At 37.1% G+C, this 25,647-nt stretch overlaps 2 protein-coding genes across 2 annotated transcripts in view; both read right to left on the bottom strand.

The window, feature by feature from the left end:
• The window catches only part of LOC117296949 (extracellular calcium-sensing receptor-like), a 39,366-nt gene extending 36,152 nt beyond the window's left edge, over window positions 1–3,214 (bottom strand). Inside the window, exon 1 of the mRNA XM_033780055.1 lies at window positions 2,739–3,214. The gene's annotated coding sequence lies outside the window, so the exon portion shown is untranslated. The remainder of the gene's footprint in view (window positions 1–2,738) is intronic.
• Window positions 3,215–6,356: 3,142 nt separating this feature from the next.
• LOC117296862 (aminopeptidase Ey-like) lies at window positions 6,357–25,046 on the bottom strand. Its single transcript, XM_033779956.1, has 20 exons — window positions 24,771–25,046; window positions 22,771–23,211; window positions 22,166–22,242; window positions 21,281–21,477; window positions 20,606–20,726; window positions 19,571–19,725; window positions 14,580–14,693; window positions 14,130–14,264; window positions 13,843–13,908; window positions 13,468–13,533; window positions 13,093–13,271; window positions 12,810–12,892; window positions 12,182–12,318; window positions 11,032–11,235; window positions 10,767–10,840; window positions 10,181–10,291; window positions 9,526–9,693; window positions 7,709–7,849; window positions 7,290–7,371; window positions 6,357–6,726 (listed from the first exon to the last, which is right to left on the bottom strand). The coding sequence occupies exons 1-20, from the start codon at window positions 24,944–24,946 to the stop codon at window positions 6,580–6,582; spliced, it is 2,874 nt and encodes a 957-aa protein (XP_033635847.1). The 5' UTR covers window positions 24,947–25,046; the 3' UTR covers window positions 6,357–6,579.
• Window positions 25,047–25,647: the final 601 nt, after the last annotated feature.

Raw genomic sequence — 25,647 nt, 5'->3', positions numbered from 1 at the left:
TCATAGAACGGTGAACAAATATTGCACAATGTGTGTGCTTTCAGATGCATAATAAAACAAACTTCGGCTGAAGTATTTCATCAATGAGTGAGAAATTGCTTCTTTCTCAAAACTATGTTACTTCGGAGTAACGTTTTCTTACAATGTTTTATACTATAACCAGCTCTCCATTGCTCGTTAGCAAGTCAGTTTTCATGTTTACAATTATTCCTAGTAATTACCATGTCCAGTGCCTTTAAGATGTAGGCTTACTACAACACAAAAGCGGACGTTCTGTTGAGTGCCGAGTTATTGCTCTATTATAAACAAACGCACTGGAATAAATATCCCATAAAAGGGCAATTTTGAATCGTTATTATCTCTGTAATACAAGGAATATATGGATCCAGTGTGGAATGCCCTACCTTCTTCAATACCAGCTACTATCCTAGACAAAAGTCAAACCAACCTATTTTAACTTGCATTCTCTCTTTCTTTATAATTTTTGAGTTTGTGAAAAGCGCATCGAGATTTCTTCCAGTTATGCTTTGCGCCAAATAAGATTAATCTATCACTATTATTTTTTTTTTTTGACATGTGATCGAGCTAGTTATATTTTAAACAAGCTGTTCAATTTATACGACAGTATTCCAGAAGTATACTGCTTCATTCGGCGTTGGAGTAAACATTTATTTCAATTTTTTTTCTGAAGAGCTTATATATACAGCAAAATAACTTGGACATATCAAATTCCTGAAGTCGAACTAAGCTTTCTTTTTTTAATAGGAATTTTTAGTTTTTCGCACGTAGCAGTATTGATGATTTTCTTTCTGATTTTCTTTCTGAACTATAAAATGGTTCTGATATTATCTTTTGTCACTCCTAGACTCGACTCGTGAAATTCTGTTCTTACCGGACTTTCTGATAAAGAACTTCAAAAATTCAACGTCTTCAGAACACTGCTGCTCGCTTTGTCTCACGTATTCTCGTTCTCAGCACATTACTCCAATCTAACAAGAACTCAACTGGCTCCCGATCAAATGACGTATCGTGTAAATAAGATTTCCTCAATGTCAAAGCTCTTCATGGCCTTTCCCCTGTCTAGGATTTGATGTTCTCCACAAATTCCCTTTCGTCCGCTTTGCTCTGCTGGCCAATCCCTACTGACTCAAACTACCTTTTCCAATAAAATTATATGGTCAAAGAGCCTTCAACTTCATTGCAACTTCGTATGGAGCGACTTACCTCTTCATATTCGCCAAGCTAACTCTCAGATTTTCAAGGGACTTTTAAAGACTCATTTGCTTAATTAATCTGAATTGTTGTAACAGATTGCTTCATATAATTCATGTCATTGTTTAATGGTATGTCTACAGGCCCCTGCATTATTCGCTATACAATGTATCATACAATTGATATTGGTAGTATTATATTGATTGGTTTGGTACTTCGTCCTTCAGTAAATTATTAAAAAGTCAAATCATGTTTGGTTCAACGCGCGAATGTTGAGAAAAGGCTCGTCCTCCTTTAGACTTAGAAACTGCCGCTCGGCCTAACCTATTTTATTATCACACTTGTTATTTGTTGATCCACTTTCACTTTTGATGTGCCCCCCCCCCCCTCAATTTCATTTCCTGCTCTCCGTTTTCCTTCTTTTTGTTTCCTACATTTGTTTCCTTTTACCAATGATTTACTTTCGTGGAGATACTTTAAATTGATTTCACTTCTACTATTGGGTTCCTTTGTCACAGATAATGTTCGCTATTAATGGCTTATACTGTACGGGGAACGCGACAAACTAAGAGGCGAGCATACATGTATACAGAACTGGATCTGCTTTAGGCTGATAAACTAGTGGCAAAATCTCAAAATATGAAACCAATAATTTGAGCCCTTTACAGCATTTGTTTTCAGAACAGAACAAACACTGTATCACAAAGTGAAACCAGGAAGCGTCGTGCGTGTGAAGGTTATCTTTCCTATGTGCTCGTTGAGATTACAACATTAAATCTGAGTCGTAAATTAACAGCAATAAATTTGAAAGTTCAAAAAATACGCAAATTGTTTCGAAAGCTTCACAAACCTTACACAATTATTACTCACTAGTATTTTTTTTAATTTTTTTTAACAATACACCGATTTAGTGGGGAGAAATGTTGTCATGAGTTGAGCAGGAAAACAACACCCACAAACACACACCGCTCTGTGCAGTCACTCTGTGAACACTTTTGCTTTCTCTGTAAACTCGAGAAAAATCGTATTCTTCAACACTGCATTTACACTGTGTGGACGTGTGTAAGTCCACATAGTGTTCCAAGTCTCTACATTATGTGGACTTTTTGGTTATCAGTCCCACACTTCGTATGTAGCTTTAAATCATTACTCGAGAGAGAATCGAACCGACGACCCACTCATTCTAGAGTATATTATTATTGGTGTGATTGGCTGCATATTGCGCCACAGCACCTTGTAAACCATTACATGGTGCTATGTAAGTAGTTCGCACTGGTGTTTCTGGTTTGATTGGCTGCATATTGCGCCACAGCACCTCGTAAACCATTACAGGGTGCTATGTAGGCCTAAAAGGAGTATGTAGATCTCAGAATTCGAATTGAAATGCATTAAAAGCGCCTTTGAGCGTCATTGAGTGACTGATATGCGCGCTATAGTAATAATCCGTTTGTATAACCTACCTAACGATAACAAGTCACAGCTAAAAACTAAACTCCGTCAGTAAAGTAGAGAAGTTTTAAACTTACCTGACAGTTTGAACATGGATGGTTGGACGAACTACGCTATGCGTGTTACACCGGAGTCCCTGACCTCTGTATACATCCTGCGTAAAGTTCTCTACGTGCAGTAAAGCTACCGCTTGCTCCATTTAACACTGAGATAATAATCGGTATTACTTCATGGAGAGCAGCATAATTCCAGTTTAATTCACGCTGGAGGAAATACATCACTTTTGAAGCTGTTACTATCTGTCGTTGTAGATATACTACGCTGACAATTACCCGTAGTAATGGTCCAGTGCCGTCGCCCTCGTGCCGTCTAGAGCGGCCTGTAGACCCATGCCTTGTCAGGTACTGTTTGCCGTAATCACCGGAGTTGAACTTGCGGTAATTCCTAATGAAGGTCATACACGCTTTCAAATATCAACCTTTTTTCAAGGACCAACCAAACTCGACACATTGTTTCCTTGTAGTTTTATGGCAGACCATTTGTATTGAACTTTTTGTTGTGTTACCAACTGTTAACTGACAGTGGTTTATATCTGTAAGGACAGCTTGCAAAGCTACGGTGACGCATGAGGTCGCTATTGTATGTTCGTATTGCAAACTATGAAGAATATTGCTGCGGTACTTCCCCTTTGTCTTTAAGAGGGAGGTTCTATTTATTGCCCCTTGGTAAAGGGACATGTTGCCCATTTGTTTACTGCCTATAAAGCGGGGACTTTATTGTTAGTTACTCAAAATAAATGTTTGCATAAAAACTTACTCGGTAACGAGCAGTGGGCGCTTTTGTAGTATAAAAATTAATATTGTGATAAACGGCATCCTCTGAAGTAACATAGTTTTTAGAAAGAGAGTCCATTTCTCAGTCAAAAGACTTATGAACGCCTTTTTGGTCATCTGAAAGCACGAACAATTGTGCAACAAGTGTGTTTTTCATTCACTACTCTCAATTTCAATGAACACATGAGTCCAGATTTACACAGAATTGTTACAGCATGTGAGAATATCATGTGGCCAGTGCCTTTAAAGGCAGTGTACACTATTAGTAATTACTCAAAATAATCATCATCATAAAACCGTACTTGATTACGAGTAATGGGGAGAGGTTGATGGTATAAAACATTGTGAGAAACAGCTCCCTCTGAAGTGACGTAGTTTTCGAGAAAGAAGTATTTTTCCACGAATTTGATTTCGAGACCTCAAGTTTAGAATTTGAGGTCTCGAAATCAAGCATCAGAAAGCACCCAACTTCGTGACACAAGGTTTTTTTTATTCTTTCATTATTATCTCGCAAATTCGACGACCGATTGAGCTCAAATTTTCACAGGTTTGTTATTTTATGCATATGTTGAGATACACCAACTGTGAAGACTAGTCTTTGACAGTTACCAATAGTGTCCACTGTCTTTAAGTTACGGCCTCCACAGATGAACATTACATGACATAACCTAAATATTCTTGATCGCTCCAGTCACCTTGTACAAAGTATACACTATTATAGCTTAACTGTTCATACCATTAGAAAACCACATCAACAACATAAATTGTAATTGACAAAGAACCTTCAGACACCTCGTCACGTTGTACACCTAATCATTTTCTAGAATGCAATCCTCACAATAAATCTTACCTGTTCTAAATAAGTTGTGTGAAAGAGCGACTCAATTATTGTCATCCTTGAATGAAATTTTTATCGTTATGATTTCAAACTAATGATACTTAAAAGCTAAGCTGTTTTGTTTTGTATCAAATTCAAAAGGCTTTACTCCCATTAAAATACAAATTCATTTTAATAATTTGCTACTAATTTTAAAAAGATGTAATAATTTATGCACAACAGGTTTTTGATGGAAATGTGCCTTACACAGCTACCTTGGCGAAATTGTTTATTGTGAATGCTATTTAAACTTATGACTAATGTGTTTTTTTATCATTTAATTGTAATTTTGGTAATTTGGCATGGCTTAGTTTAATTTCAAAAACATTCATGGATTAGAGAAACAAAGATAAAGCAATATCTGGGCGTTTTATAACATAAAAATAAATACACATGACCTTACGCAAACTATGCCGAACACATAAAATAATTCTGGACTTTATTTTCAACATCAATCGAATGTTGCCAACAATTACAGTAGTCTTGGTGCAAGACGTTTCTCGTTTCCCTTTCACGCACACCGCGGCCAATTCACCGACAGCGCGCGCACCGACTCACCTGACTTATATAGTCCACTCAACGCCGGGGCGGTGAGTGGGGAGTCGGTGTGTGCGCGCGCTGTCGGTGAATTGGCCGCGGTGTGCGTGAAAGGGAAACGAGAAACGTCTTGCACCGAGACTACAATTACAGCTGAACATATATATCATAATAACTAACATTTTTGTGCAAGGTATACATTTTAATTTTATTGTCGTGTATTTTATATGACTAAGTTTGACTATTATTGGATCTTTCGAGGACAACTTCTTTTTTACAAAAATAGTGCTCCCTCTTAATTGATATCGTACATACAGTAACTACATGTTTTTGACTGGCCGAGTATCCATTTATTTCATTTACGTCATCAAAATACTGTACACACAAAAACATCCTCATTCCACCAATTACCCTTACAAAGCAAGTCACATTACATTAATAAGGAAAATGTTTTGAATAAAAAATTTAAGTACAATTTATTGTTAACCTCTTGATCACAATGGAATTTCCATTAGGTTTAACTGAAATCCGGTATTCGTCATCAATGTGACCCGGATGAACCATGGCCGTGCGAACACGTGGGAGTTTGTTCCGCCCCGTTCCGGTCCAGGGAAAGTTTGTACAGGCTTTTATGTAAGCTGCCTCATTCAACACCTAACGTGGTATGTGGCGTCTGTGTTTAGGATTGTTTGCTTTTGGAATATCTACGTGATGGCCCGGTGATTCTATGAGGAACAGAATTTTATGTTTTATGACTCTATGATTCACATGATCTTAACACAACATTATGATCATCTAATCATGATTCTAATGATTTCATTTAACAGAAATTATGAAGAGTACGACAATATACCCAGTGATGTGGTCAAAAGTTGAACATTAAATTGTATCAAATTACCGAAATAAAATCTTATTTTATGATTCAGCAAGACAACATTTTGGGCAGAGCTATTCTTGTGTACCCTTCATATTATTGACAAACAAACTGAGACAGAACACATGACGATAAACAAACAATATACTTGACAAAAAACATGAACTACTATAAACATAAGTCTTAAAAACTTCAGTATGAACCTTAGCAAGGGTAGAAATTGAAAATGTGATTGGGGTTTTTTTTTTTTGCCGAGTTTTGATAAATTTTTGAAGAGAATATAATTCTTTTATTGAAATGTTGTGTTTTTTACAGCTTTAACAAAAAAATTCGGAAGAAAACGGTAAATTTTTGAAGGAGTAATTCAGAGCACTACATAAAGTAATACCACGTCGAATAAGTTTTGATTTAAAATGGTGCATTAAAAAAGGTGAACGGATTTGTTTTTTTGAGGTAATGCGGGTATTCAAAGTGAATAAATGTTTGACGTTTGTAGAAAGTATTATTTGAAAAAAACTATGGTAATTCATTGTTCACTGGGGGGGGGGGGGGGGGGGGGGGGCGGGTGTCCTGATAGAAGAGTGGCCCTGAAAGGGGGACCTGGCAGGCAGGGGCTCTGCCCGGAAGTGGGCTGGAATCCCTTACACGGGTCCGAAGGGGGTCCAAACATTACCATAAGAGGGATGGGGACATGACAGGATTCCATTATGTCTGCTGCCACCCAGCGTCCCAATTGTCCCCCATTGGTAGTAAGATAACAAAGTGAACGTCTCAAATCAAGACTATATTGGACCATCTCAAGCTACCTCATCCTCCAACCACTCTCGCACTCCCTCATAGTACGATTTCATCCAGCGTATGTTGGTTTTTATTTCCTCCACTGATTGTTTGAATGCCGAGGCTCCGGTTCCCTGATCGGGATGTTCAGACATAAACTTCTCCAACTTGAAGGGAAGACAAATAATAACACCAAACATTCAATTTTAATTGCGCAATTAATTGCATGCACTGCAAAATGGTATTGGCTGAAGCTTAGGTAAAGAGGAAGAAAGAACGAAAAATAATATAATTTATGCAAACAAGCCTATGAAGGTTGATGATTTTAAATCCAATAATTATACTCTGGATGTAATACTACCTTAGCTCCCAGATATTAGTAATAATTAAGACAATTTTTTTAGAGCGCCGGTATCTGCCTCTAGCCCTGGGAGAAAAATCAGATTGTGGCTTGTGCGAGGCTTGTCTGAACAGGTGAAATTTTAAGAAATTAGGCCCTGGCAGTGATATTTTTTAGATCCTCACAGAATGTCCAGCTAGCTTCCAATGATGCCGTATTGATTGATATGTAAAACCATATTAAGTCTTCAGCGCAACATCTTCTGTTGCTTATACTTGTTTCCATAAAATAAGTGTAGCAAATAAATCTTAGTTGATAGAGTGGAAGATATGTTACTTCCTTATTTGAGTGTCCCAAACATGAACAAAAAAACTAAACCTGTCTTTATACCTGTCGGAGATGAAATTCAGAATGAAGAGGTTTCGTCACAGCTTTTATAATTTTTGAAAATTGAAACAAGCTCCCCCCGAATCTGTTAAGAAGAAAAAGGCAGTTAAAGTATAATATACAAGAGTCAAAATACAAGAACATCGAAATGAGAATGGCGTTGTAGAACTATTACATTTGTTGTAAAGGTTTAAAGGCACTGGACACTTTTGTCAATTACTCAACAAAATTGTTAGCATAGAAATTAAATTGGTTATGAGCAATGGAAAGCTGTTGAATAACACATTGTCTGAAGCACACTTTTTGTGCAAAGGGGTGTTTTTTCTTTCATTATTCTCTTGCCGCAAATCGATGACCAATTATTAAGTCAAAATGTTCACAGATTTGTTTTTTTTATGCATAAAATTCGAAACATTACTTACTTTTCTCGGAAGATGTCATAATTTGCTCTGAAGAAGTCCCAAGCAAGTAAAGTACCGATGGGATTATGAGCGACGTCACCAAGGATGAGAGGAACATCTTGAGCTTTAATCACGTCAGCATCCAATGTATAAGACAATAAACTGGAATAAAAGAAATGAGGAAATTATTTCTCAATTTTAAATCTGTACTCCGTGTGACCTCTATCTCTTTAGTGACCTGCAGCCGATTTCGCGAAACGCTATGATTAATCCTATCTCGAAGTAACTCGTCCTAACTTAGGACGAGTTAGGACGAGTAACTCGTCCTAACTAGGATGGGTTCAATGCGTCCTAACGTCTTCGAATACGGAACCTAACTCGTCCTAAGTCCTACGTCCTAACGTCTTCGAATACGGAACCTAACTCGTCCTAAGTCCTAGGATTACGTCTAAGTTAGGAAGAGTTTGGTGAAATCGACGACAGGACACAGTTTTATAAAGCCTGGAAGCAAAACATGTTGCCGCGCACAGATAGATTCGCTTAGTAGAAACATGTTACCAGCCAAAACTGCATTAAATGTTGATTTCTTACTCCAGTCTTGTCAAAATATCTTGCAAGACCTGACTACGAATTCATTATCTCTCAATCTGTAAAAGCTGACAATCTTTCGTGCCTTCCTATTAATTTCAAGCGTGCTTGGGGATATAGAATGAATGGCGTCAAAAATAAAAACGAATATTATTATAAATAAATAATAATATGGAAAAATGCTCTTGCGAGAGTTTGGCAGAAACTTACGTTAAACTCATTATTTATTATCCCATTATACAATTCAGTTTTATCTTAATTTAATAAACCATTTCATCACAACTATTGACTGCAAATTACTACCCCAGGGGAAATCTTATTGCAGACTTTAATCTACGAAATAAAAATAGCGCAGAAACCTTACAAAGATACGTTAAAGATTGACCCAATTTCAGATCCAAAATCTGAACGAAAATAATGGTGAGATTTTATTCTCGCTAAATAATGTGAATTTTTAGGGGAATTTTTTTCAAATTTATTAGATTTTGCCAAAATTATAGACTAAGTTTGCATCGGGGATAAGAAACACACGGATGTATGTTAGAATTTTACAACCAGTACTTCCCCGAGGTCTGTGAAAAGGGAACTCAGGAAGATACTGTGTAATACAGTAAGATTAAATCAATATTAATAACCATCATAAAATAATTGTATGCATTTCTGCTTTGCTGCCATAAGGTTGAGTTATAAATATTTAATATTCTGCGTAACTCATTCTTGTCATTGTTGTTATTGATAATTATTCGTTGGTTTGTTTGAGAATAACAATTTTCGTATAACGTATGCATCATCAAGTAAACTTGTCGTTTTAATGTTGTTGTTTTACAAATTGCGTAAGCGCCCAAGGCTGCCAAGTATAAGATATTTACCTACTAACCCTCCAAACCTGCCAAGAACATAACCTTTACCTAGTATTACTAGCATCCAAATCTGACCTAATTTTTTATTCTGACTTGTTCAAGTTTTAAATTTATCTACCAGACGTTCTCTGCTGGGAGCCCATGCCCAGCCGGGGAACGTCTTGCCCAGAGTGAGCCAAGGTATTTTCGTCCAGCACGTGAGCTTGTTGTGTGTTCATGTAATTATTGTTCTTTTAGAGTATTTTATTGTTAGTTAACAATTTTTTGTCCATCTTTTTTTTTGCGCTTTTGCTGTGGATGATGCATGAAAAAAAAAATGAATTTACCTACTAAGCGCCAAAACACCTGCCTAGATTTACCTACAAACACCCAATGCTTAGTATAATTTACCTGCTAAGCGCCCAAGTCTGTCGAGTACATGGCATAGAATCCAGAAGAATTGATCGCTCATTTGGGTCTGGTGTCTTTAGATAATGTTGCAGAGCGAAGCTAAACTCTTCACCACGTCCCATTGATATGGCAGTACAGTATACCGTCTTCTTATGGTTCACAGGAATTCTAAAAACAAGAAAAAACAGTCAAGGTATCGAACAAAGGTTATTAATATCTTCATCAGTCAGTATTAAAAGCAATAGACGGACATTATTGGTAATTACTCAAATAATACAAGCAATGGAGAGCTGTTGATAGTATAAAACATGGTGAGAAACTGCTCCCACTGAGTTAACGCAGTATTTTTTTTTAAGAGGTAATTTCTCAATTTAATACTTAAAAGACGTCAGGCCTAAAGCCTTTTATTAGGCATCTGAAAGCACACAAACTTGTGGAACAAGGATGTTTTTTTCGTTAAACTCTTGCAACTCCAATAACAAATTGAGTCACATTTTCACAAGCTTTATATTTAATTCATGTCTTGGGATACACCAAATGAGAATACTGGTCTATGACAATGACTAAGTGCCATTGACTAGAAGTGCAACAGTTAGAAAAGAGTTGCTTTAACTTTTACGAAAACATTATTTGAAAACAAAGTGCATAGACTTACGCATTGACTGATTCATTGGCCATCCATGTCCGATAGAGGGCCAAGGCTTTCTCCTGGCAATCTACTAGATTGTACTTGCAGGCGTTGCTAATGGCAATACCACGTGTCATTCTGAAAATTTAAATTGTGAGCATTTTTCAAAACATAATTTAAAGAAAATGAGTCGTGCGATAAAATGACAACTTCTGGATTAGGGCCCCACATACACAACTAAGATTTTAAAGAAATTGGTAAGAGATTAAACCCATTAACAAATTTGCGAAGGTGTAAGCCTATTTCACATGTTAGCAAGAAAATTAGGCGGCCATCTTGCAAGTTCATAAGGGATTTGCATAATTTTGACGTCATTCATCTTCGTGAAGTAAGCGCCGGAAGGTTAGCATGCCCTCCCTCGTGCTACGGTAAGCAGCGCCATGTTACGGAAATCGCACAGTAAGCACAATTCGGCCGCTGAGCAGCTCTATGAAACAGTGCAATTGTAATGATGCCACAGCTGCTGACGTAAAGTGCGTTCACAGCAGTCAACATTGTACTTTTGCTATGTTGGATTTGGTTAACCAACTTAAAGACAACCTATAACTCTTACATGCGTAGATGCAATCCGGTATCCTCCCAACCGAGTGAGTTGTACAAAGGTGTAATCTGATTCCTCATGTACTTCTGCAATAAAAGAAAATAGCGCCCTCTGTTAATTGGTAACCATCATTATATAACCTGATAGCCCTGTTTAAGTCCTACTCCATTTAATATTGTCTAAACATAAACAACATTATACAACTTAACATTAATTTACAGAAATTGATTAAAATTTACTCGTCACAAAACAAAGAAACAAAACAGTTTGGACTAACCACAAATGAACCATAAGCTCCCGAAGTAATCATCAATTTATCAAGATACTCCATGACGTTACTCGTTGCTGACCATGGGACATAGTCCATCTCTTTGGCTAAGTATCGTGTGATTCCCAATGGTATCGAATAACCGATATTACCGGCTCTGGCCAACGAGAAAGAGTCGTCGATTAGGGAGGCTCGACTGCTTACTGAAAACACCTGCAAGTGATCGGGAAAAAATACAAATAATATCTTTCTGAAAAGCACTTGTTTTCAAGATGCTTATCTGGTCAGCATATGGTGGGTTCGGGTCCTGGTTGCAAGTCACTTTTAAGAACATAAGGCTGCATGCTTCGGATGGGACGTGAAGTCGTTGGTCCCGTGTGCTGTGTAACGCACGTAAAAGAACCCAGTGCACTTATCGTAAAGAGAAGGGGTTCTCCACGGTGTTCCTGGTTTGATGGGCAGCATATTGCACCGAAGCACCTTGTAAACCATCATATGGTGCTTAGCCTAAAAAAGATTAGGTCTCATACTTAGCTCCTTCTGAAGACCTTGCGAGAAAATGTTGAATGTTGTAGCGCCTTGAGTGTCACTGAGTGGCGAATATGAGCGCTTGTAGCGCCTTGAGTGTCACTGAGTGGCGAATATGAGCGCTTGTAGCGCCTTGAGTGTCACTGAGTGGCGAATATGAGCGCTTGTAGCGCCTTGAGTGTCACTGAGTGGCGAATATGAGCGCTTGTAGCGCCTTGAGTGTCACTGAGTGGCGAATATGAGCGCTTGTAGCGCCTTGAGTGTCACTGAGTGGCGAATATGAGCGCTTGTAGCGCCTTGAGTGTCACTGAGTGGCGAATATGAGCGCTTGTAGCGCCTTGAGTGTCACTGAGTGGCGAATATGAGCGCTTGTAGCGCCTTGAGTGTCACTGAGTGGCGAATATGAGCGCTTGTAGCGCCTTGAGTGTCACTGAGTGGCGAATATGAGCGCTTGTAGCGCCTTGAGTGTCACTGAGTGGCGAATATGAGCGCTTGTAGCGCCTTGAGTGTCACTGAGTGGCGAATATGAGCGCTTTTAAAGAAGCCACTATTTATATTATAATGACACTCTTAAATATGTGTATCATAACTATTTTTTTTTAATTTAATGACCATAACCTTTTATACTTACAGAATGATTGGCTATGAGCTGACCACTCAGAATCTCCCAGTTGGTGACGTCATAGTTCACTCGATAGAAACCAAAACGGTCTGGATTCATCAACAGCCAATCAGCATTCGACCCAGTAATCACGTGAGGACTCACAACTGTTTGGATATGGGGTAAGCGAAGTTACATTTGATTACGTTTTTTATTTATTTCTTGGAATGCAATGGAATTTTGGTTTTTATCATCAGGATTTCAAAATCGTTTTTGCGCGGTGCATTTGTTTCGCATTTTCTTGTTCAAGTGCAACTGTTTCTGCATTCTTATAAACATCTTGCAATTTAGGCATATGTAAATGAGGTCAAAGTTGAATCATAAATGCCCAAAATAAAAACTGTCCACTTTCGTGTCATTTTTCATGCCAGTTTTCATGCCACGGTAGAATCTACATCATTATTCTTTTCTGTGTCACATTTTCTTGTTTACGTATCGCTTGCATATTCTTTAAATCTTGGAATATGCAAACGAGGTATTGGTTGGATCGTTATTGCCAAAAGGAAAAACTGTCTGTGTTGTCTTTTCATGTAAGTTTTGAAGCGAACCGCTAGATGTTCATCCTGTATATTTGCTAAGTAACAAATTCCCCACTTACCAGAATGACCATTCAGCCAAACAGGTTCACTGTTTGTCGGTGAAAGATTTGTCCGAAATGTTAATGGAATCATCCAAAGAGAACTATGACAGAGAAAAACACAACAACAAATAATTATTAGTATTATTGTATGTTTATTCATTTTTTTGATTGCTGAGTGATCGTGTTCTGCAATGACACGGTTGACGAGATGTGTATGGTCATTGGGCAATACTGAACATAACCAAGAGCTATACAACACTGCCATGTATTGGCCTCTGGGTGGCGCTGTTTATAAACTTACTTTGCATCGTCTGTCTCATCCTGGTTCAGTAAAAATCGGCTTTGTTCGGCAGTGAATGAGATCTCATCTGTAGTCTCGTAGTTTCTCGTTAGATTTACAACTGGGAATCCTGATTGAAGTACCCATGAATGCATAAGGTTATTAACATTGATATCTAACAACCCATCTTCGTTAACTGCCTATAAGTGAGAATAAAACAACGAGATATTGAATATTCATATTGGAATGATGACGTAGTACCCTTGAATGCATGAAGTCATTCACATTGATGTCTAGCAACCAATCTTTGTTTCCTGCCTATAAGAGTGAACAAATCAGATCATGAATATTCATGTTTGGATGATGTATAATATGAAGCATTATTTGTAGACCTACCTCTTGCAGGCACTCCCAGAAATCATCGTTTGTTGCAGTTCCAAAGGCGTATCTTGTCATGTATTTCTGTGTTTTAAGGCAATACAACATAAAGTTATAGTACAACCTAATAAAGTCATTTATCTTTGAAGAGCAACTGGAAAGGAGAGCCTTTAGACGGGAACTTTGTTTCTTTTATGCAATATTTCGGGTTCCTGCTGTTTCTCTGTCCTTCCTTTGTATTTTAATTGTTCTTATTAAAACTTCTTTATTTTTTGACCAATATGAGACCCTGCCCTAAGAAGCCCACGATGTCAATAAGAAACTTGAGATGAAATAGTTGTAAAATTAAACACGTGATGTTAAAATGACTGTGACGTGAAGAGAACGGCTTACCGTGAGTCCTTTTTTGAATGTCGGCTTTCCTATGACGTGTTCACACATGCGCAGTACTGCTGGTGACTGGCAACAAATTACAAGAAAATAATGTATGTTGGTTACTAATAGAGAAAACCGACTAAGGATCTTACAAGTTATATGGAACCTCTGCAGTATTAGATAACACCCCAATAGCTTGAATATTCAGGTGTGGATGCCCTGTCTCATAGCGGCTGCCATGGCCCTGGTTGCCTGCAAATTGTCTCGTGTGACTAGGCCCTTTTTTAAATCATAAATGTACATACCTTATCGTAAGAGCTGGATCCAAACCCACCGGCTATCTCAGCCGGAGTCGAGACTTCTTTCTGTATTGGTCTAGCATTAATTTGTGCATCACTTGCCATAGCCGGAGTCACTTCATTTATCACAAATAAATCGTCCTGACAAAGATATAATCATATAATCAGAGTTAACTCTGCCATCTGATGAATCACGTCACTTTGTGTTCTTTATAGTGCAGTAACTTTCATTAAAAAAAAGTTAAACACCTCGAGCACACTTTTATTAAAGAACTAAACACCTGCCAAACTGTCATATTATAAAACTGTTTTCTTTGGTGATATGAGAGTAAAGCTAAACTTTATTAGCACATAAATTCGGAATTAATTTAAAGCATTCTGTGTGATATCGCTTGCCTGTAGATGAAACATTACCATAAACTGAGACTATGATATGTTAGTCAATGAATGTCTTACGTATTCCCAAGTAGGTTGAACAACTTGAAGACTCGTCAGCCCAAGATAAGATGCTCCTCCTTCCTTTAAGATCATATACTCCCACCATTCCTGAGTGACCAAGTTACCAAAATACTACAACGAGAGAAACATGTATCAATGGTTAATCAAAGATGATAATGCGATCATGTTGTAATGTTAGTAATGATTATTATGTTCATTTGCAGAACACAATAATTGTGACGGACAAGTATGAAAAGTGGACAGAGTTTTAAAACCATGACTTAGCAGTTGTTTTAAAATTGGAAGCCACCTAGAAAAGGTCACATGACCGCAATGACGGCCGTTTTGAAAAATGGCCGCCACAAAAACATATTCAACGTATAAAATTCAATTTCAGACTAAGAATGAAATTTTGGGATGACAAGTAACAAAAAATGTAGTGAGATGTTCTACATTGGTGCAGGCAAAACAGTTGTGTTATCTGACTGCTGAAGATTCAATTTTATTTATTACCTTTGTGTTTGCGGTTTAAATAAACTAGTTACAAGTGGGCCTACTTAAAACAAAAGCAAATTCCTTCTCATCAAATTCTAACTGCACGCATGGTGGACAAATAAAGGGCGTGCGTATGGTTCGCGCGGCGACGACGTGAATCCAATTCTATATCTATGGTGAACCCTTGAACAGTGCGTTTCATCACGGATTTTGATTGTGACGTGTTAGTCAGTGTACGCACGCGTAGAATACTGTTGCGCGCAGCGCTACCACAACTCCTTCGTCGCGTCATAAAGAGAAATGTTAACGCGCGAAAATTGTGCGTATGCGCTTTACACCATGGCGATGTGGATCATGTTGTGGGTTGAGCAGCAAACAGACAACGTTTCATCACACTAACATTCACGAAGCCAATGGACGTGGTCACCTCAATGGCCGGTTTCATTGAATAAAAACAAAAACAACATGAAGGTAAATCCGAACACAACTCGTGCAGGACGTTTGGGAAGAATAACCAGCAAACAGAACCAGAAGATTCAGGTATGTAGTAGCCAAATATTAAAAATAGTTGCAACATCAAGATCATTAAACGGTATAGATTACCAATAGTCCACAGTTCCACACTCCTGCGTTATATCATAATCTAATAGCGATTTCAACTGTTAATATTTCCTTGGATTTAAACTTTAACTTTTTTACATCAAAATGGTTGTTTTCTCTCAGTTTACTGTTCCTTGTTTTAATTTTTTTTTTATTGTTTCGCTTTGCAAGAATGACACGAAATAACACCATGACACATTTGATTTGACGGTAATGGGAAACTAACTTACGGAACACTTTTTGTATTTAAAAACAACCCATTGTATTTGTGTCTGGTAATAAAATAGTTTGGATAAGAAGCTAGACTGGTTTTTTATATAGATAAATTTAGTTCACATATTACAAATGAATGACATAGAACTTGTGTGTTTTGTTTTGAAGGCGGCACCAGCTTGCGGCAGCAAGATATTTGATGACGTCACAACATCGCAGTTCAATGACGCAATCACTCACGTGCTCGAACCTCTTTCAGCTATTCCAACCAATCACGTGTCGTCAGAGAAAATTGAAATCTCGAAGAATGATGTATCTGTAACAATCGACCAGTCTGCTCTAAATGACGCAACGACTCAACCCAAGAAACATAGAGCTAAAGAACAGCATTCCATTGCAAAGACGTTAGTCAATAACAACAACAATTATCAAGACAAAGATCAGACTGGAGAGGAGACTTGTAATACCAGTGATAATGAACGTGTAGATGAGAGTACCAGAAGCATGAGTGTCACTGGTGGCAAGACATCAACATCATCTACAGGTATAAAATTGCCCCAACTCTAAATTTATAATCAATTATTTCCACAGGAACAAAAACATTGTAGTGTTAAGGTTTTGGTGGTAAAATTGTCAAAATTTCTCAACACAATCAAAGGAATTTTACAAAAATTTAAAGACAAATTGGACACTATTTTGGTAATACTCAAAAATATTGTTAGCATAAAAACTTACTTGGTAACGAGCAATGGGTAGCTGTTGATAGTATAAAACATTGTGAGCAACGACTCCCTCTGAAGTAACGTAGTTTTTGATAAAGAGGTCATTTCTCACTCAAAAATAATAACAGACCTGAAGCCCTTTATTATTTAAATTATTCTATTGCAACTTGGACGACCAATTCAGCCGAAACTTCCACATGTTATTAATTAAATACAAATGTTGGAATATACCGAGTGGATAATACTTGTCTTTGACAATTACCAAAGGTGTCCAGTGCCTAAACATTTTACTTCTAATAATTACATTTCTACCCTGATTGGTTTGGAATTGTAGACTAAGAAATATTTCATATTTGTATGTGTTTCACAGATAGAATTGTAATCAAATGCTTGGATAGTCCACCGTCACAAACACGATCAGCTGAATCTGTGACGTTGGAGAAGATAAAGTCACGTGAGTTGCCACCTTTAAAATCATCACGTGACGTGTTCAGAAAGAATAAGCGAGATACAGCAGAAATACTTGGCGAGCTACACGAAGCAGGTAATCCATTTATGTCTTTATTTGTGTATGATTTGCTAAGGTGTAAGCGTATTATCACAGGAATGGTAAGCAAACAAACTATTAGGTAGCCATATTGCGCGTTTACCATGGCTTCGCATTGTGACGTCATTTTTTTCGTGCGGTAAGCACCGGAAGGTTAGCATGCCTTTTCGCGTGCTTATGGTCAGCAGCATTGTGAAATGGAAATTAGGCACAAAATCAGTTGCTAAGCAGCTCTAAGAATTTGGGTCCTGATCACACCTTCTTTACATACATAATACTCTTTAAATCAAACAAGGCACCAGCCTTTTTTAATTCAAAATTTACTACCAACTTGTGTAAGTTTTATTCTAGTGCCTTGAGTCGTTGTATCATGATATGATGACCAATTATCAAAATGTATCCTTTAAACATTTCTTCTTTGATGTCAATTTTCAGGGATCCTTTTTGAACCTAGGATTACTATTGGGGGAGTTTCATATATTTTCCCAAGCCAGAATCGTGAGATTTGTCCCCCGATTCCCACACTGAGTAGCATGTGTACTATGGGTAGAGCTGAGACTGATGATAAGATGTTGAGAGCAAAGGAACGGAAAGATGTAAGTATTGATTGAGGAGCATATCACAAGTCATCAAAAAGTCCAACTTGATGAACTAAGTTTAATTTGATGAAAATTGTATCATTTACTTTCCTTTAAAGGCAGTGGACACTATTGGTAATTGTCAAAGATCAGTCTTCTCACTTGGTGTATCTCAACATATGCATAAAATAACAAACCTGTGAAAATTTGAGCTCAATCGGTCATCGAAGTTGCGAGATAATAATGAAAGAAAAAACACCTTCGTCACACAAAGTTGTGTGCTTTCAGATGCTTGATTTCGAGACTTCAAATTCTAAATCAGAGGTCTCGAAATCAAATTTGTGGAAAATTACTTCTTTCTCGAAAACTACTCCACTTCAGAGGGAGCTGTTTCTCAAAATGCTTTATACTATCAACCTCTCCCCATTACTCGTTACCAAGTAAGGTTTTATGCTAAGAATTTTTTTGAGTAATTACCAATAGTGTCCACTGCCTTTAAACAACCCAGTCTGCATAAAAAGCTTGTTTATCGTACGCGCAACAATCATAATATCAAATCGTTGGTACTAGATCGAATTACATGAACGACAGAGCGAAGTGGGGAGGTGGAATGAGTTACATATACGTGGGTGGATTTCACAAGGAGTTAAGACTAGTCTTATTTCCAAGCGCCTCGTCCTAACTAAGGACTAGCCTTAAGTTATCAACATCTCTTAGCACTACTGAGTAAGGACTATCCTAACTCTTTGTATTTGAAGGAATCAAACCGAGGGCAAAGGGAACAATGCTCATGATTGACATTACAATGAAAACAAAATAACCATGTTTTATTTTGATGCACAGCTTGCAGAAGTTCGACGATTGGAAATAATCGGGCAAAAGAAGAAAAAAAGATTCCAGGTCTACGAAGAAATGCAGTACGCTGACGATCTGAAAAGACGAAGAACTAGCGCTAAACTGATCACGGAATTCTCAAAGAGCGCCACCATGCGGGCAACTAAAGAGATGGATTGGAGTGAAAAGTTTGCTGCTCGGAGTATACATCGAAAGAGAGTACGAAACGCAAAGAAGAAGAAAGATCGAAGAAAACGAGAGAAAACAAGAAAGGCAAAAGTTTATTGGAAGTAATAGCTCAAAGATTGCTCCCCTTTAACAATTACAACGTCCGTTTCATTTTAGTAAGAGGGAAGTTTATTATAACTACAAATTCCTCATGAATTAAAAATACATTCAGAAGATTTTGAATAGGGGTTGATATTCAAGCAAAAAGAATTTCATTATTCAATTGTAGGTTCCATTTGCATCTCAACAGCTTCTACCATTGATTTGCAAACCAATTATATTCTAATTGTTTCCAATTTATGTTGAATAATCGACTTCAATGTCTTTGTGTTTTTATTCTCAACGCTACAAGCTACCCTTTATGCTTTACTTTTAAAGATTGCATGAGTTGAATTATACCAAACTCGTTAAATGGCACCACGGTTTGACGACCTCAGAAAAGGCTTTCTCAAATGCTATTAATAACTAATAATAAAGACTGGCAGTAAATTTATTTGCATATTAAACCTGAATATTCATAGCTGATTAACCTGGTGTCCTATCTTATGCGCAAAGTTGAAACCTTGACAGTGATATTGATTTGCATAATAAATGAATATTCATAACTGACTAAACTAGTGTCCCATATGGTGAACTGATACTGCTAGTCAATCGATTTGCATAATAGATGAATATTCATAACTGACTAACCTGGTGTCCCATCTCATGCGGAATGGTGAATCCTTGATAATGGTAACTGATACTGATAGTCAATCAATTTACATAATAGATGAATATTCATAACTGACTAACCTGGTGTCCCATCTCATGCGCAATTGTGAAGCCTTGACCCTCGCGTCTACTTTCTGATGTAGTGTCTTCCTTATTAAGTAAAGCGGTTTCTCTGTACGTGATTAAACCCCAGTTCTCCATTGCATTTGCCTCAAAGTTTGGAACCGCTACAACATCTGAAACAAGAGAAGTTATGGTATCCTAAATGCCTGAAATCTCAATGTTTTAAAGGCAGTGGACACTTTTGGTAATTACTCAAAATGATTATCATCATAAAACCTTTCTTGATTACAAGTAATGGGGAGAGGTTGATGGTATAAAACATTGTGAGAAACAGCTCCCTCTTAAGTGACGTAGTTTTCGAGAAAGAAGTAATTTTCCACGAATTTGATTTCGAGACCTCAGGTTTAGAATTTGAGGTCTTGAAATCAAGCATCAGAAAGCACACAACTTCATGTGACAAGGGTGTTTTTTCTTTCATTATTATCTCGCAAATTCGACGACCGATTGAGCTAAAATTTTCACAGGTTTGTTATTTTATGCATATGTTGAGATAAACCATTTGTGAAGACTAGTCTTTGACAATTACCAATAGTGTCCACTGTCTTTAAGTCTCCATAAAACACAATTTGACTTAATTAGTTGAACCAGACATGTTGAAACGTATAGCAAACGTTCGGCAGCAGTTTTTACTGAAAAACCAACAAACACAAAATAGAGCTTTCGCGAGTCAGATATTCCTGGGGGTGGGTAGTTTTTCCGGGCGTGGACCTCTTGTGATGACGTCACACCCGGCTGCTGTCCTCAAATTTTACAGTGATAATACGCATCCTTGTTTCATTACCAGAGAATAGTAACAGACGATTTATACTAGGCTTATAATTATGCAAATACTATGAAAGAAATCATTATCGGTAAATTTCGTGTTTTTATCATGGACTTTTTCGCTAGAAAACACCACATAAAAAACGCCTATAAATCTGAACCACATAAGGTTATTAGAAGGATAGCTAAGTATGGATACAAATCACAAGATATTTACAAGTAAATATTGACCTATCTTCGGCAGTGGAAACCCAACTCCAATGTGCTGAATGTAGAAATCTAAAGTCTCTGCTGTCATGTTTAATCCAAACTCTAGGGCATCCATCGCATCTGGCCTTGCCCAACCTCGGAGCTATCAGAAGAAGAATAAATTATCAGAAAACAAGGAATTTTTTAATTTCTGTCACAGAGATTTTCGGATTTTTGTCTTGTCTGTCTGCGCACACTTTTTATCAAAAATGGCAAATACAATTTTTAAAGCTAAACCCCACTATAGCAACAATTGCAACTCTGTTCATCACATGACTTGATTGACATGCTAAATCATATTTTTGTTCGTACATAGTTGAACTTTTGAAATTAAACTTACAAGAAAAGGTAAGTAATATATACAAGGAAAAACATAATAAAATCTCGAAAACGCGAACTTTATCATTTCAGCCTTTCTTAAGGGTGTTGTACAAAGTCGACCTTATGTATTATAGTAATACAACTTTGTATCTTGTTGGAACAGAGTTTCGATATTTAACAAAATAATATTATCTTCCGTGAAAGTATTTTGTTGACAAGAGGCCCCCCAAAAAAAATGTTTTTTTTTAAATGGCTATGAAAGACGAAAATTGTTTCAAATGAAATATAAAATCTTCCATTCTTACTGTAATGCAGAAACAAATATCTCTCTCTTACTGTAATGTTATTTTTTGACGTCATCTCTATGAAAGGGAAATCCAACACAGCAAAACATACTAAGTATGTGGAGATCTTTGGTGATGTAGCGAAGTGAGTAGTAACTAGTCCATATGGGCCGTTGATGGCGCTCTCTGCCGGCATATTTCCCAGGGCCGTGTATTCTTCGGCGTGAACGATGGTCAGTGTAAAGTTTGCTTAAAGGAAAAGTTGAAAATAATTTATGTTACTTTTAAAACATAATTATTATATTCATAAATTAATATGATTTGTCCCTTTATCGTAACACTAAACCAACATTGTTTCTGTAAGAGCACACAATATGTTTGCTAAACAGTTTTCAATTCGAAACTGCATAAAGTGTTATGTTTAGTTAGGTTCAATTCAATTCATTTTCCACGATGTTCACAAAATATAGAAACATTAAAGTAATGTTATGTAGGAGGAACCCATAAGAGGCACATCTAAGCAAGGGCCATACAGGAAGCATGTACAAGGAGCAATCTTTCTAAAGTCCAAGCCCACAGAATAACTAGCTGACCTCAAATCCTGATTACCAGAATATATATACCACCTCAAATCCTGATTACCAGAATATAGGATACCACCTCAAATCAATTTCACATGGGACTAGTGACCCGCTCAATGCACTAAGCATGAGTTGTTAAGCAGTATTTCCAGCCAACTGCTTGAATCTAAACATGGGTATAGGACCAGTACATATACAGCTTTGTACTTGTAGCTCTTTGCAACCTCTGGAATAGCGCAAAACTAAATGTTGTTTTTGTTTGTTTTATCATGGGCGACTCTGAGTTGGGGTTGGGGGCAGCAGCCACAACCAGCTACGGGGGAAAACAGAGCTTATCACGGCATGACGAACCTTACCTTTAAGGCCAGGATCATCAAAACACGGGAATGCCATTCGTGCATTAGTAGGAGAGAAAAACGTCACAGCCAACCACCTGCGGTGTTAAGAAAAAACATGTTAGTGATTCCCTAAGCAGTCTAAACGCAATCTAAGATCACCGCTGAGCTTCATGTGAACTTGTTGACCTTTGACACTAAAGTTAACTCCAAGGGCACGCAGGTTAATTGGCTGGAGCAAAGACTAACTCAGTGTTAAGGTTATATTAACCAGTGAGTATTACACTTCATTGCAGCATAGTGTTATTTGAGGGGCTGTTACAGCATGTATTTAAACGACAGGTTAGATTATGTTTACCTCTCATGAAATCACATCCAATTTTGATGACTGGAAACAGGTTGGCTTTGTCTTTGACAATTTTGTTTTTGTATGCAAAGGCACTCCAAACAAGGCTAAAAGTCACTCCAAACAAGGCTAAAAGCCACTCTTGGTATAGGGCTACAATAAGAACAATTATTGTTAGTGAAAATAACTCAGGGGAGCTGAATGTATGAATAGTTAAGTTACCCACGATTAGTGGTGGTTCTATTATAAATGATTAGATATTGTGATTAAATGTTTTTACCTTGTGCCACCATCAGGATGTTTGTAGGAACTTCTATAAAATCCCTTGATGTTGTCATTTAAAACCCCTCGAAAACCGATGGAGAATTCATACTGTGTGTTCTCCACAAGGTTCTCATCAAACAGGACGTTCAGGTATTGGTTCGTTGGGTCCACGGTAAGACGTAGGATGTTTGCTATCCCACTTCGGCCACCAACAAATCCATTAATACTCGCAGTCTCTTTCTGAATCTCTAAGTTGTTGCTGTTAAGGACAAGTAAATCAGTTGCTTTTTCGCAGAGGAATGTCACAGATATCTGACCGTCGAATGTGAAGTTTTCCAGGTCGGGTGTCATCTTTAAGTTATAGTGGAGAGGTCGAAGTGTCTCAGGAAGTCTTGGGGAGTCCCAAATGGTGTTTGGATCTTTGGTGGTGGTTGGTTCCGTTGGGAAGACTGTTGAGCTGATGAATTGGTTGTGGGAATGAAAATTGAATTGTTATTTGATGGTTACATCCTTATTTTGGACTGATTGGTCGTGGGTTTTGTCACACTACAGCACTGACTCATGTTTATAAACCTTGGTTTAAGTATTTTTTCTTCATTGCATCCGAGAAAGTAGTTTTTCAACAAAAGTTCGTGCAAATATTTAAAAAATGATCAGTTGGTCATTAAAGTGCTACATTTTGTTTTCTAATTAACAGTTATTTTGTCATCGATACTGATTACGTAAATTGTCATAACTGTTTGTCAAAATGGGTCTTTCTCCATTTAGTTCTAAACACGTTTTGATAAAAAATAATAATTGATTGTGCTTGATCGACAAAAGAAAGAAGTGCTAATTTAAGGAGCGATTGTTTTATTCAAAACATGACAAGATGGTTTAAAATATATATATTATGGTTTATTTATTAACTGCACTGGCGGCCAAGCAGGCCGAAAAAGTACATTTACAAGTAAAAATAGTTCGTTTAAAAAAATATATATATATATATATAAATATGTAATTATTTTAAAATTAATTGCAAGAACAACCCAAAAGCACATTAAAAACCTTGATTCAACACTGGTGATCAGGCAGTCCAAAAAGAACGTATTACAAGTAAAACTGGTACATAAAGAACAACATTTTACATACAACAATAAAACCATAAAAGCAATTACAAAAAGCTCGAAAGCTACATGAGAAAGGCACTAAAAAGATTAAATACAACAACAAAAACATAAATGCACATAAATGCACACAAGATATAAACATCATGTTTTAAAAACAATTGTCACAAAATCTTGCGCCTTAAAATGGCATAGTTCACTTTCAGCTTATAGACATCGTTTGCTACGTTATGAGTCCAATATTAAAATACTTATTAAACCAAACATAGTTTTTAATTATGGATTGGTAATTGGGTTATTTCTGCTGGTATTGGAAAGCTGTATCATCCATTACGATTAATTATAAGGATACTTAATACATGCAGTTGAGTCCCATGTTTGGTGCAGTTTGCTGTTTGCATTTATCATACCATGTCAAAAAGACTATATAATTATATTGTTTACTTAGATCTCTTCAGGTACCGCCTTTTGATGAGTTAAGCTACAGCCCGTGCTATGGAATATCTCCCTTGGCCAGGATCTGTGTCTCATTATTATTTGTTTTATGTTCAACTTTGTGCCTTAGGCCTTTTAAAACAACTTTGTTTTTAACTTACATTTATTTTGGAGTCAGTGAATTACTAAGACCGATAGTGAACATTCACATGACATAACTTCACGGTGGTTCAATTCCCACCCTTTAAAAATGTTCTTATATTTAAACAATGTTTATCTATATACTTATTCTTGTGCTGTGATTTGATGACATATTTATCATTTTTTGTATGTACATGTTTGTGAACGTAAGATTTATACAACGATTTCCAGAATAATGACGTGACCACAACATATTGTTAAAGTTTTTAAACAATTATTGTTAAAACAAAACAAAAACAGCAGCAACTCAGAACAAATCGAAATAATTATATACCTTATCTCGTCACAATGTTTTTCCGGTAAAAATCCAACGAGAAGCCCTGTCGCTACAATGACAATCACTACCGTCAAACCAGTGAATATCACGGCCGAGAAACTCACGAAAACACCGCCTTGTTTCTCGTCCAACTTTTCCTTCTCGGTAAGCTCCACCTGCGTCAAATTCGTCATCTTGAATCCTTCGATTTCTCAAAAAATTAATTCATCGAATATTAGTCCTTTAGTTTAGCTGTTGAGTTGACTGGACAGTTTATTTACTTGGTGTGTTGGGTTGACATGACCGTACTGTATGTTTGATATGGCAGTGTGTAGTTTAGTATGCAATGTGAACGCAGCCTGCAGCAATACGTGTGTCTCCATGCAATAAAAGGCCTGGTGTCGATTTCGTTCATAAAGCACTGGTCAAATGGTTCTCGAATTTCACCTCTGAAATTTTGTATTTATTGACTTTGACTGGTATGGGTGTGTGCGATGAAAACAGATAAAATAATTCAAGTACTAGCTAGCTTGACACCATGGCAACGAATAATGTTATCAGCAGATCTTTTTATGATCATAACTTATGGTAAATATGAATACCATACGAACGTGTAAATACAGACGATATGAACTTGTCCAATCATCAAGTGTTTACTAAAAGGTCAACCAAGCTACGAAATTATGCCAGTAAGAATTCTCTCAACTCTGGGGAAGTTTTGCTTGCATAAACAAATAATTTGGACTCATATCAAATATTTATTCATGGGCCTACATATTTATATGAGGTGAACACTCCATTAAAACACTCACACCCCTTTTCATTCCGCTAGACAGACCTGGGTATACACTGATTAAGATAAGTAAACTCAGTATCACCACAGTAAATCTACAGT

Source organism: Asterias rubens, chromosome 11 (genome assembly GCF_902459465.1).
Source record: "Asterias rubens chromosome 11, eAstRub1.3, whole genome shotgun sequence".
NCBI classification, from domain to species: Eukaryota; Metazoa; Echinodermata; class Asteroidea; order Forcipulatida; family Asteriidae; genus Asterias; species Asterias rubens.
The sequence above is the reverse complement of the archived record's forward strand: the minus strand, read 5'-3'. Positions and strand labels throughout refer to the sequence as shown.